This window comes from Scaptodrosophila lebanonensis, unplaced genomic scaffold (genome assembly GCF_003285725.1).
Source record: "Scaptodrosophila lebanonensis strain 11010-0011.00,11010-0021.00 unplaced genomic scaffold, SlebRS2 tig00000024-arrow-pilon, whole genome shotgun sequence".
In the NCBI taxonomy this organism is placed as follows: Eukaryota; Metazoa; Arthropoda; class Insecta; order Diptera; family Drosophilidae; genus Scaptodrosophila; species Scaptodrosophila lebanonensis.
In genome coordinates this window covers 15,719,375-15,733,070 of record NW_022060538.1, presented here as the reverse complement: position 1 = coordinate 15,733,070, position 13,696 = coordinate 15,719,375, and the positions used below count along the sequence as shown (strand labels likewise).

The window sequence follows — 13,696 nt, the reverse complement described above, 5'->3', positions numbered from 1 at the left end:
CTTTGCAACCCTCCTAATTGGTAGCACTGGTCCTCACCCCTCACGCACGAGTACTTGTTATCGGCCCGCTCCAGCTGCCAATCGCGCGAGTTGCCACTCCTTTTGTCCGACGACATTTGTGGTTTCCCAATACTGCCGCGCCGCACATAACACCACACTCCGGTTTTATTTTGGTGCCAAACGGAAGAAACGGGAGTGAGAAGCGCCGCGGTTCTTTCTCTGCCCAACGTAGGCCACCGCCCACACCCTGAGATGGGTCTCTCGGTCTACCGACGAACAAAGCCGGGCCTTAGCTATTGCTTTAAATCTTTGGCGTGGAAGACTCCCAACCGACGCCCGTGCATGTCCTCCAACTCGTACAGGCTGTTGCCCACGCTGCTCCGGACACGGCATTTCACATACTTGTGGCACAGCTTCGCGTTCACGTTGTCCTTAAAACGACTGAGGACAAAGTTTCGCCTGTAAATCTCCTGGCCAGGTACGTACGCTACCATCCTCGCACGCTTATCGTATTGCCGTTTCGCCTTTTCATATGCCAGGTGGACACTCTGCTGTACCTCATCCCGCACTGCCTTCTGCTGATCCGATCTGGGCAACATGCGCAATTCCGCATCCTCCAGCGCCCCCAACTTGCGTGCCAGCTTGTAATCCTTCCCGCTGGTGAACATGTGCTGCCCAAACAAAACGAAATACGGGGACGTGCCGATGCTGCCATGGATAGCACTGCGTGCTGCACACTGCACGTCCGAGAGCTTCTCGTCCCACTTCGTGTGGTCGCCCTGTACATATGTCCTGATGGCCGCTAACACTGTCTGGTTCACGCGTTCCGCCGCATTCGCCTGTGGGGCATAGTTCGCCGTGCGTACGTGGGTGATGCTCAGCCCCTGCAGGAACCCCGTAAATTGGTTGGCCACAAATTGCTTACCGTTGTCGGTATGGACGGTTTCTGGGACTCCAAATGCCGAAAACACCTCCTCCTGCAGAAACCGGACCACTGCCGCCGCTGTTGCTTTTGGCATCGCTCGCAACCACACGAATTTGGACAGATGGTCAAGAACAACCAGAATGGTGGTATTCCCTCTCCTGGACCTCGGATACGGCCCTAGAAAATCCAGATGCAGCCTCTGCATTGGTCGGAGCGATACGGTTTCGGCGCCCATTACCGGCCTCGCTAATTGCGTGCTGTGCTTTGTTGCTTTGCACGTTTCACAGCCGGCAACGTACCTCCTCACCTGTGCCACCATCCCGGGCCAGAAAAAAAACTGCCTGAGCCGTTCTATGGTCCTCTTCATGCCCCCATGCATAGCCGCGTCGCTCTCATGGGCCTGCTGTATAAGGGCTGCGGACACAGGACGCGGTACCCAGAGCTTCCAGGAAAATTCCTCTCGCTCGGGCCGCGTGAACTGCGCCCGCTTATACAACAGCCCATCCTCCACGCGTAAATCCGGAAATAGCTCCGCGTTCTCCCGCACTTGCTTCAGCCGCTCGGTATACTCCGCACCTTCGAACTCGGTTGTCTCGAAATCAAAAAAATCAACTTCCTCCAGTTCGAAAGGCCGTGAGAGGGTATCGGCTACAATATTTTCCTTGCCTTTCCGATGCTCAATATTAAAGTCGAACCTCTGCAGGGCCAACGACCACCGCGCTAATCGACCGTCCAACTCCTTCAATGACATCAGCCACCGCAGGCTGGCGTGATCAGTCACCACCTTAAACGGCATCAATTCAACGTACGGCCGGAATCTTTCGACCGCTTTTACTGCAGCCAGGCATTCCTTCTCGGTGACACTATAGCTCAGCTGAGCGCCCCGAAGCTTCGCTGAAAAAAAAGCTATCGGCCTTTCGGCCCCGTCTGCATCGAGTTGGAACAAAACCGCTCCTATGCCCGCTTGGCTCGCGTCACATTGGATCACGAACGGCTTCCGAAAGTCTGGATGCACCAACACTGGCGCGCAGGTGAGTGCCCCTTTCAACTCCTGAAATGCCGCAACCGCTTCGCCCGATAATTGGAACTTTCCTTTCCCTTTCAGGCAGTCCGTTAACGGCGCGGAAATCGTGGAAAAATTCCGAATGAAACGCCTATACCAGCCAGCGGTCCCCAAGAATCGGCGGAGCTGCTTTGCGCTGGTCGGCAAGGAAATCGCCCGAATCGCCTCGACCTTCTCTGGATCCGTCCGCAACGCACCATCGCCAACCACAAACCCCAGATACTTCAAGTACTTGTAGCAGAACTTGGATTTTTTTAAGGAAATCGTCAAATTGGCTACTTTCAAAGCACTTGCCACGTCCAGCAGCACCTTGCAATGATCCTCAAACGTTCTGGATATTATGAGAAGGTCGTCCAGGTACACGAATACATGGCTTCTCAAACGCTGGGGAATCACCTTATCCATCACCCGGCAAAGGCGCTGCGCCGCATTGCACAACCCGAACGGCATGGCCTTAAATTGATACAGTGGCCTTCCTGGTATCGTAAACGCGGTGTACTGCCGGCTTTCCTGATCCAGTTCGATCTGCCAAAAAGCATGCTTTAGATCCAGGCTGCTGATGTAAATGGTATCCTCCACTCGGCTCAAGATCGACTCAATGCTCTGGAGTGGGTAAGCATCCTTCACCGTGAGCTGATTTAGCTTTCTCGCGTCTAAGCACAACCGGTTCTTTCCAGGCTTCCTCACCAAAGTCACTCGGTTGCTCCATGGACTCTCACTTGGCTCGATAACCCCTAGCCGAAGCATCTCGTCGACTTCTGCAAACAATAGCGCCTGCACTGCCGGCGACACGGGATAAAAACGCTCTTTCACTGGCAGTGCCCCCTCCGTCAACTGAATGTGGTGCTGCTCCACTGGCGTCCTACCCAGACCGTGCTCCTCGAAGGATCTGAATTGGGCCACGACTCGCTGTAACTTCTCCTGTTGCCACGCCTCTAAATCGTGTGGCTCCGTTGGCGTACTCTTTCCTAAGCGCTCCTCCTCCAACTCAGCCACGTGCTGTCCTTCGTCCACAGCCGGGATCACATTCGGAGCCAAACCGAACCTGCGCCAAAAATCCACGCCCAGATAAAGCGGTTGGCACAACGACGGGCAAACGTGGAATACCATTTCCGACTCTGTTCCGTTATACCTAACGCGCGCCATCACGCTGCCAATAATGCAATGTGGCGCGCCGCCGGCTGTCCTTACCGCGGATTTGTTTTCGCGTACCACCAAACCTAGTTTTCGGACCGACTCTATGGCACCACTTCCCAGCAAGCTCACCGACGCCCCGGTATCCAACAGACCGGTAAATTCTCTGCCTTCAATCGCTACCGTAGCATATGGGCGGCTGTCGGAACGACATGCAGAATTCACCGCGGCACACACCGCCTGGCGTTTCTGTCGGCGTTCGCGGTGTCTCCTACGCGCCCGCAAGGATGTCTTCGACGCCCCTCTCGCATCCGGTTCGTGCTGGCTACCAAATATGCGGTTCCTGGCTACTTCATAGTCGCGCTGACGCTGCTCCAAGGGTTTCCGCTGCGACCATACTTTCTTCGGTGGGACTGCCTGGTTGACTTTATATATCTGTGAGTAAATATGACTAACGGTACTATCCTTATCGCTACTAATTCCTATCCTAACTACTGTATCATCGGAGGTACGCGTTTCACCGTCTACCGAGAGTGCGACTCCTCCGGCTGCGTCGGACTCCTCTCCGAGTTTCCCGGACGGCATTTCGGGCATCTTGGCAGCACCACGCCTGGCTGTCCGCATTTGAAACAAAACATATTGCGCACCGCCGACTCGCAATCGAAATATGTATGCCCTGGTTGTGCACAATTCCAACACTTGAGATTCGAGCGGCTCCCACCAGTTTCATGTGGCCTATATACCGCCTCCAAATGCTCCAGTTGGCCGCCTTGTGTACCTTCTGCTACCACGTCCAGCTCGTGTACTCGATGCTGCTCTCGCTGCTGCCCGTAGTTGGTACTGGCTGAGGGCCGCGCCCAACGCGTTGCCAGCATCTTTTCGGCGTCTTGGCACTCCTCTCTCAGCTTCTGCAGATTAGTTATATTCATCGGATAGATGACCCTAGACACGGTGTCTTTAATATTTGTCTTTATCACCTTAATAAGGTCATAATCCGAAAATGGACACACCAACCGAGAACGCAACACCAGCATCGCCTGAATATACTCTTCTATGCTCTCGCCATGCCGCTGCTTCCGCTCCCTCAGCTCCTGCTCTCGTTCAAACTCCGATCTTCGAGTCTGAAATTGCTGCTGCAGCCCATATCGGAGATTCGGCCAGTCCGGCACGCCCGAGGTACGTATGTACATCCAATACCAATCTTTCGCTCTCCCGTTCACCAGGCAGTGGAAGTCTCGCAACACGTCGGCCCAGGGCACCTGATACAAGGACTGCAAATGCTCCAATCGAAATATAAACTCTGCCACCGGCATTCCTTTGGTTTCGCCATCAAATACAAGGCCCCACTTTCTGATGTGGACGACGTCGGGCCGGGAGTCTCCCATCGTGGTTCGCCTTAATGGCCTGTGCACGTCAGGGCCCAAATCGCGCATCCACGGATCGGCTGAGAACTGCCGCTGCTCCACATGTGCCCGCTGTTCTGCCTCTAAAGTTCGGTTGTCGACGAACAGGTGAGTCGGTGCTGCAGCTGCTGGTCTACTACTTACAAAATCTCTTTCTTTCTCTGCCGGCTCGTACCCGCCTAAGGCTGGCCGCTGCATTTGCGCGTGAGCTCGCTCTGGCCTGCCCACCGGCGCCTGTGCTACAGACGGAGGCGCGCTATGCGTTCTCTCCTGCCTCAGCGCTGCCACTGCCTCATTAATCTCGCGCATGAACGACAGCATGCTGGCCTGCATCGTCTCTCGAATGGCCTCTACTTCTGACGACAACGATGCGCGATACGTCTCGTGGGCCTGTGCTAATGCCACGTTGATCGCTGACCGAATTTCGCTTGGCAGCGCAGACTCGGCTCTGCCACCCTGCTCTTCACCGCCATAGTCACGCGCGCGTGCGCCGGTTGTTGCTCCGGAACTGTTCGGAAATTCATCCCCGAATCCTCGGAACGCTGCCTCGTTTACACTCGGCGGCGATGCGTCATCATGGAGTGCTTCTGCTGGCTTGCCCGCCTCACTCAATCCTACGTGAGGAGGAGAGTCCAAGTGAACCAATGGCCTATTTCTAATAAACTCCTGACTCCGCCTGACCTTCCGGGTAACATTCGGGTCAAGATTCATTTCTCAGTACCTTGTTAATCCAAACCAAAAAAAAACCACTGCTAGTACTCGGATCCGTACCCGCCGATTATAATATCAAAAAAAACTATATCTATATTATAAACGAGCAAACTCCGAATAAATAAATAGATCGGTCCACTCGTATGTATGTGTTTTCTTAAATGATAAGCGGGGATAATATCCTTAGCTAAGTACCCGTTGGATTATTTAATCCAATCAAATGCTTATGTATATATATATAGGAATACCATCAAACACACAACCAAAAAAAAGAATAAATAAATAAGAATAAATAAATAAGAATAAATAAATAAGAATAAATAAATAAGAATAAATAAATGAGAATAAATAAATGAGAATAAATAAATGTATACCAAAAGACTTAACAAAAAAAATACTAAGTGAAAAAAATTACTCCAAAAAAAAACAAACTAACGATAAGTTGAACTTCAAATTCCCGCCCTATGCACAGACCTGCTAATCTGTGCCAAAATACCCTGTCGATACTTATTAATATCGATGGTTCAGCCCAGGAACAGCTGTGCTTGACCGGGACCATTCACAATGGACTCCCCGTCTATTGATAATTTATTTGCTGCTACGCAAATAAATAAATAAAAGGTAATTAATACACTAACTGACAATAGCATAAATCAAAACAATCTTTCTTTACTCTCACAGGCTCAACACTAGACATGTAAGGGTGAGATGAGGATCCTCAGTATGACGCTGCACCACGGCACGCAGTCACTGTAGAAGGTAAACAACCAAAACAAACACATATGTATCGCACGCTTTACACCACCCAATTTCTTCCAGGCGCCTACTAAAAACTCAAATCTTGCTCGGGCTATGGCGAATTGCTGCTCCTATGCTCTGATACGTAGGGCAACGATGCTCCTTCCGCTTGGGACAGGACATGGACCTACTACGCAACCATTCATAAGAACTACCAAACAACCACAAAAAAAAACGGTAACTAACACAAAAAAAACATAAGGCAACTATACTATTCTTTACTTAACACCTGACAGACATTACTCTCTATCTTTCCAGCCTCAGAGCACCCTGTAGGGCAACAATGAGTGGGCACCAAGACTCCTCACGGACCTGCTACACTCGCTCCTTCGCTGCGCCTATTCTGCTGGTTACCAACCTACACCGCGCTGTAAGAAAGATGCAACTGCGGCAACGATGGGCTGAGCCCTAGTGAAGCTCACCCACGGACCTGGCAGTTGCACCGTTTCCCGCCGGCTCAGGGGCCGCCAGCAGCTATTGCTGTTGAAATTTACATGTAAACCTAAATAAAGAATACAAATCAACACAAAAAACAAACAACAAGACTCTGGCTTTTAACTTCGCTTCGAACTGGGGCAACATTTGCTAAAATGTAGACCCAGGTGTATTTATATTGGGCGCCATCTTGTTATGTCCGCCTTTGCCAGTGCATCCCCTGTCGTTACGCCGGCTAGCCATCGGCTCAGGGTCAGATTCGACCGCGACAGGGGTGCGGCAGACCAACAATGAATTTATATTTTTTTATCAAACACACCTACTCATATTGTCGGCTGAGGGACGCCTGTGGAATTTGGGTGGAGTTGTGGCTACTTTGGTGTCATGTAGCCGCGTGGCCCTCCCTACCTTGAGCCGGTTTTGGCATTTTGTTGCCGGCTCCCTTCAACATGCTTGCTTTGGTTTCCCTTCTGCTCCGGGACTTTAGTCACCCCATCTCACCCCATAAATGGATTCTACTCCAGACTCATTTTCAAATTTTAAATTTTATTACAATAAAAATATATTCGGGTATTTAGGCCATTGAGTTTTGGGACGCTGCAGTTTGTTGGCTCTTTGTGCCTATTTATCTTATTCGATTTTCGAACCTCCTAACCTACCTATACTCGAGTATGTGGTTATGAGGGGTGTAATGATATGTAATGACAAGGAGATAAACAAAAAAAAAAAAACTGCGCCGCTCCAATACACATTCCAACCTCTTTTGCTTATATTAGACTTTATACATTTTCTTTTACTTTTCTTTTTTTTTTATGTTCTTTTTTCTTAAGTATACATTTGAATTTTTGTTTACAATATGGTTACTTGTTTGGTGTTGTGTTTCTGTTTAATGTTTTATATTATGTTGTGAATGGTTTGGGCTATGTGTGTAACAGAAAATTGTTAATTGTTTTGTGTGTTGTTTTTTTGTTTTGTATTTTACATTATGTGGCTATGGGCGTGTGTGTATTACAATATGGTTAAATGTTTGGGTGTTGTGTTTCTGTTTAATGTTTTATATTATGTTGTGAATGGTTTGGGCTATGTGTGTAACAGAAAATTGTTAATTGTTTTGTGTGTTGTTTTTTTGTTTTGTATTTTACATTATGTGGCTATGGGATGAATGTGAGTCTGAGTGCTATGGAAATTCGGTGTGTGTTTGAATATGGTGTATGTGAACATGTATGGAGTGTATATAAAGGAGTGTGTGGTGTATATAAAATTTTGTGTTCTATGTTTGAGCGGAATATGTGTGAGTATTTAGTTGAATTTTGTGTTATATGCTGCACTGGTGTATGTGAGATGGCTATGTATATGTATGTAGGGTGTATATAAAATTTTGGTTCTATGTTTGAGCGGAATGTGTGTGAATATTTAGTATTTTAATGTTGAAGGGTACTTAGCCCAGACTTCCAGTTGCATGGAAATTGGCCTGACTTCCGCTAGGGCCGAGGTCCGGCCTAAGACCCAGTACTGCCGGTCGGTGCTGACCCGCGCACAGCGCACTTCCCAGAACGCCCGCAGTTACTGCTACTCCTATTACATATAGTAAGAAATTAGTCACTGGCACACTGGCCCCTTTTTAGACCCTTACCTCTGCCTATGAAGCCTCGCTGGTGTATATCCCAACCCTCCTGTCGTCACTCCGGTGTTTGAATATTGTCTTCCGCTTATTTTGTCTCTTTTTTTGTTTTTTCCCGCAATAGCACGTGTCTCTCGCTCACTGTCCACAATTGATTTTTCTTCTTCCCTAAGGCCACGACTTGCCATTCCCCCGGAATTGCTATTTTACCCACTTTGCAACCCTCCTAATTGGTAGCACTGGTCCTCACCCCTCACGCACGAGTACTTGTTATCGGCCCGCTCCAGCTGCCAATCGCGCGAGTTGCCACTCCTTTTGTCCGACGACATTTGTGGTTTCCCAATACTGCCGCGCCGCACATAACAAAACATTAAATTTTGGCGGCAAAATGCTCATCATCAGTCATCAGCTGCCTCCCCGCTCATTTATCGCATAGCGTGCGCGCAAAATTAATCGCATTTAACTGGTTTTTTCATTCGGAACTGAACCAAGAAAATGTTGCTCTGCTACTGCTTACCTTTTTGCGGGCCCAGCATGCCGCCCACACCTGTCGCTCCTCCAGCGGCCACTCCACCTGCACCTGCACCGTTCCCGCCTCCCAGCTGATTGCCGCTCACGTTCTTATGTCCAGCCGTGGCCATGGAGCTGTGCGTCGTCGAACTGACCGCAACGTTAGCAACATTATTCCCATTGTCCAAGCCACCAGCGTTTGTGCTGCTGTCCAGCTGCGTTGTGGTTGTCATTGTTCCGAAGCCGAATTGCTCGTTGCTGTGAAAAAACAGACGCACATTTACAAAACTATATATTTATGTATATAGTATACATACAATCTTGTACATATGTACTCTTTTAAAAGGTGTGACATACTTCCCAAAATGGTTGTAAATAAAGGTTTTTGTACAAGTTCTTTCATACCTGCACTATAAACTTTAGGTGCACCAGACTTAATAAATAAATTACGCTATACACGATGTGTTTGTAGTATGTAGTGCGCCCTACGAGAATCTTAGAGTATATAGTGCTGGCAAATGTAATATTTTTTTGCTATAACAATTGAAAACTTCCATAAGAGTAACTCGTGGTCGCATGAGCTTATCTGTATCGTTCTTTCTTATTTCTGTCCGTCTTTATTCTTTTGCCATTCGACCATGAAAAGCCGTAACAAAAAGCTGGTAACTGAAGATGTTTGCAAATTGTGACTCTTGCAGCTTTTATGCTGACTGAAATGTAACGCTCGACTCGACTCGAAAAAACTCAAACACAAGACCAAATGCAACAGCTACAGAATGAAAGAGAAACAGAAGCACACATAGACCCAGACCCACGAAAAAAGTTACGTTTGCAGCGCCGGTAAACACCTGTCTATTTTCTTTTGCAGTTACATATATACATACGTGCATACATACACACATACATACATACATGCAGCAACCTTGCCGCACCTACTCATAATCAACGTTGCTATTGTTGTTCCTTCAGCTATAGTTTTAGTTGTTGTCATCGTCTTTGTTTGTGTAGCCGTGGTGCTGCACAAACATTTTATTGATGAAAAGTAAACAAGCAATTTTTATATAGAAATGTGTTTATATGGCAGGCGAATAAGTAACGAGCCGACAAACATACAGACTGACAAACAGCCATGCATATGGGGGCTAGTTACAAATACGGGTGAGCTACGACTGATTGCATATTTATTGTGCACCAACTTTTTAATCCATTATCTGATCATTCATTCATCATTTCATTGATACAATATAGCAATATGCTGGGTCCCTTGAAATACTACCCCAGACATAATGTGCGAACGATATAAGTATTTATAATCGAAATTCTTCCTCACAAACTGTCTCGAAATTGTGGTAGCTCTCTAGCTGACCATTTGGTACAAACTTCAAATGTTGAGATAGTTTCTTAAAAAGGAACAATAAGTTTGACTAAGTTAGACTAAGTTTATTCTTATAATGAAATAGTAATCAAACCACTGTCAGATATTCGGGACGAAAAAGTGAAATTGCGGATTGACAACGTTTTCAAAAAGCGTTATATTTGTGGAGGAATTCATTTTTGATTTATAGGCGATTATTAAATTATCTAAGGAAGTTCCACTTATTTACTTATTTTTATGCATTTATACTTATGTTTATTGACTGTCGACAGTAGTTTAGTAGTTTAATAATCCATTAGAATCTTACTGAGTTTGGTCGCCTCTCAACCCTGTGTGTTTGCAGTGTTGGGCAGTGACAGCATTTGTATAACTTCCGGTTCCGTACATCTGTCTTCTGTTGTAATGCCTAGCTTCTTGCCATGGGCAACTACCTGTGTGTAGCCCTATTATGAGTGTACATTTCTTTCTCTGAAGTCGCTTCTATTAGATTTGATTAAATATCTTTTTTCGAAGATGCATCGCCGAATGTCAGAAAATAGATTATCTATCTTGTATACTACTTGTATTTTTGTACTTGGGAGCCCCATAATTGCTGCAAGCGAAGCGTTAAAGCGAAAGAGCGCTCTGTTAATTCCCTTACAGAGTCTGTGCGCTCATATTTAAATTTTTCGTAGTTTTGACGGCTTCTCCGCTTACTATGCCTGTCATAAATGGGGCACATTAAAATGAAGAAAAAAGTTGCTCGCAGGCAATGCCATGCAGATGTATGTATGAAATGGGAAAACAGACTTTCTCATGTTGTAAAACACATTAGAGACCACAAGCATTGCATTTAAACCGACGCTCATGAACAAGACGGTCTTGTATTTTTACAGAATAGTCTGCGATTGTGTTTTTTTTTTGTTATGCTAAGCACTTTAGTATCTCATTATCACTGATGCCTTAGTGCACCAGCTCCGCTCTCTTCTACGCTGGCACAGGGTATTTTTACTATACTCTAATGTTTGTGACGCATGGGAAAATTGGAAAATTGGGAAAAGAAAAAGTTGATATACATATGTAGATATTTCCATCACTAGTTTCCTTTGCTTCTAATGTACTGTTAATATCTCACTATCAAACTCTTTTGCAAATAATATACCAAAATATAATAATAGAATGTTGTCTGGGCTTCCATAACAACTGAAAAGAATGCATTACTCTTCATTTTTCTTTTAAGAAATAATAAATAACTATATTAACACAGTTTGCATTAAAAAAGCTAGTTACGATATTTAGATCATTTTATTCAAATCCAAATCAAATCAGTTGTTTTTAAATTATATGCTTAAAGAGTCTTCTTTATTATGCCAACCGTTATATTTCTCTTGACTGTGCAGTTTTTTCAGGCTTATAGATTCCCCAAAAAGGGTGATAGGTGACATATGGTTATTTATCAATACTGAAAAGTTGAACTATTTAAAAGAAATATTAAGTTTAGCATTGCTTTCCTGTCTTCTCTTCTCACAAATTTTTCATAAACAATGACATCGACACTGAATTAAGTAGCAAGAAATCTAAATACTACTTCTTTTTTATCACATCATAGCTATAACAAGCCATAGTGTATAATTGGATTTATAATACATTCGTTAGTTAAAAGAATTGCATAAAACGCTACTCTACTAAACTTCTATACACTTCTAACACACACGGATTATGTAACTTAACTGTTGACTTGTGGTACTTTTTTTGGCAGTTGCTCCTTTTGTTTACTTGCTTTTATTAAATTTTACTTTACTTTTTACAATTAAAACGTTTACGTTTCTTAGTTATTTAATCTGAAAGAACGTACCAAAAAGAGTAAATGAAAAAACGATGGAAATATTGAAATGAACGAAAAGAGCAAGTTGAAAAAAAAATGATTTAAAGAACTGATTTCAGTCAGAAGTTCGAATAGAACAACTCAACTTGCTATTAAAAACATAATGCGGTCTTTCATTCGCCACATGCCTGTATCTTTTTAACAAACTGGCATACCTTTCGATTTCAGGATTGCAGAGTATAAAAAAACTTGTTACTGTGTGCTTCATTTTTTACAATTGCCGCCAAGCTGGGCGAAATGAAAATAAAGCGACGCTTTTGCGTTTGCCACGCTCGTTACTTATATAGAGGCACACATACATACATACATGGAGCTTGAGATACAGCCACATAGATAAACACCTTTTGGTGTAGTTGTCAATGCCAAAATTTTGTGCAAATAAATAGAGGCGAAAATAAATTAAAAATACAAGCAAAGGCAACAATAAAGGAAATCAAAACAAACCAAAAAACAACAGAAAAAATAGCAACGGCACGTTTGGCCGTTAAGTACCAAAAGCATGTTTTGTATCTTTCAGATACACACGCTGCATCTGAGTGTGCACATAGATATAATTATGTGTATGTGTGTGCGTGTGTGTTTTGCGACTTCAAACGAGCGCACAGTTGATCTCGTTACTGTTGTTGCTTTAGCCGTCGTCACTATTTATTAACGGGTCGGTCTCCGTCTCCACTCGCGACACCCAACAGCAAGTTGAAAGTGAATTGTGGTTTTTGCTTTTTATTTGCACTGGCGAAAGGCGACGCAATAACACCATGGAAGACAACAACAACAACAACGACAACTAATGCTCTCTAAAAGTTGGCATTTTAATTTCGTGTTGATAAACCAAATATTTTGATATAATTGCTGATAGCTTCATTATCGCCATTTGCATGCAACAATGCGACTGGGACGGAAGGGAATTCGTTTAAAAATAAACTTTGTGTGAAAATGGTTTGAGTTTTTACTGAATAAATAATATAAGCAGATAGAATCTACACTACGAGTTACAGTTCAAGAGATTACAGAATGTAAATTAATTTTAAATATTTAACAAATTAGGTTTTGTTTAACACAAAGTTTAAAACTATAAATATAAAACGTTGCAATTTTTAGAATAAATATTTAGGAATTAAATAACATGGATAATGCATTAATTTTAATAAAATGAAAATTATTTCATGGCTTGTTTTCCTAAAATAAATAGCCGTTTCTATTGGTATCAACGCAATCTCTTAAGCTGATAGTAAGTACATACTACATTGTAGTATTGGGTTAGGTTAGGTGAGATTATGCTAAGAGCTGGACAGTAACAAATACTTATAACAGACTTTGACTACAAAATTGTTAAATAAGAGAGTTTGCAAGTCTAGTTGGCTTATGATTTTCAATACATACACTGCGCGATTTCAATATCTTAAGCCTCTTTAGTAAATCCAGACCAAAAATGTGTCGTGCCAATAAAGAGCCAGCTTAAAATTTCCGATGATGCCCCTCTATTATGGCATAAGGGTATTCATCATTTGGCACAGCCTTGAACACTAACTGATGCAACTGCAGCTGTGTATTGTAATTAATAGGGGTACAGATACGACTGTACTACTACGTATTATAGTATATTATACTATATGCATGTCATGTGTGACATACAAGTATTGCGGTATACACTTTAATTAATTTACAAATTGGTTTCTAATCTAATCGGAGAGCAACCAAAGATATGGATCGTTCGACTCTTGATGTCGTCTATATAAACAATTTGGGTCGTCGCGCTCAAAGTTGGGCAATGATGACGCAAATATGTACGAGTATGCAGTTGCGATCGAAGCGGTAAATTTTATTTAAAATTAACACAATGACATGAACGAACTGGTG

The 13,696-nt window shown here is 44.3% G+C and overlaps 1 protein-coding gene and 3 long non-coding RNA genes across 9 annotated transcripts in view; 2 read left to right on the top strand and 2 right to left on the bottom strand.

Moving 5' to 3' along the window:
• LOC115621879 (heat shock protein DDB_G0288861) overlaps positions 1-13,696 on the bottom strand; it is a 30,364-nt gene that overhangs the window by 14,278 nt on the left and 2,390 nt on the right. For both annotated transcript variants that reach the window (XM_030515709.1, XM_030515710.1), the window contains exon 2: positions 8,608-8,858. In XM_030515709.1, the coding sequence (XP_030371569.1) occupies positions 8,608-8,833 (226 nt within the window). In that variant the 5' untranslated portion in view covers positions 8,834-8,858. The remainder of the gene's footprint in view (positions 1-8,607; positions 8,859-13,696) is intronic.
• Positions 123-5,380, top strand: LOC115621880. 5 transcript variants are annotated; one of them, XR_003995300.1, is made up of 6 exons: positions 123-478; positions 540-1,956; positions 2,031-2,600; positions 2,666-3,559; positions 3,631-4,633; positions 4,710-5,380. It is a non-coding gene; the product is annotated as an uncharacterized LOC115621880 (long non-coding RNA). The 5 variants fall into 5 exon arrangements; XR_003995302.1 differs by having other exon boundaries at positions 124-1,566; positions 1,629-1,956; XR_003995303.1 differs by having other exon boundaries at positions 464-478; positions 1,629-1,956.
• LOC115621883 lies at positions 5,731-6,539 on the top strand. The gene is made up of 4 exons (XR_003995306.1): positions 5,731-5,857; positions 5,918-5,995; positions 6,056-6,211; positions 6,293-6,539. It is a non-coding gene; the product is annotated as an uncharacterized LOC115621883 (long non-coding RNA).
• Positions 6,995-8,346, bottom strand: LOC115621882. Its single transcript, XR_003995305.1, has 2 exons — positions 8,103-8,346; positions 6,995-8,044 (listed from the first exon to the last, which is right to left on the bottom strand). It is a non-coding gene; the product is annotated as an uncharacterized LOC115621882 (long non-coding RNA).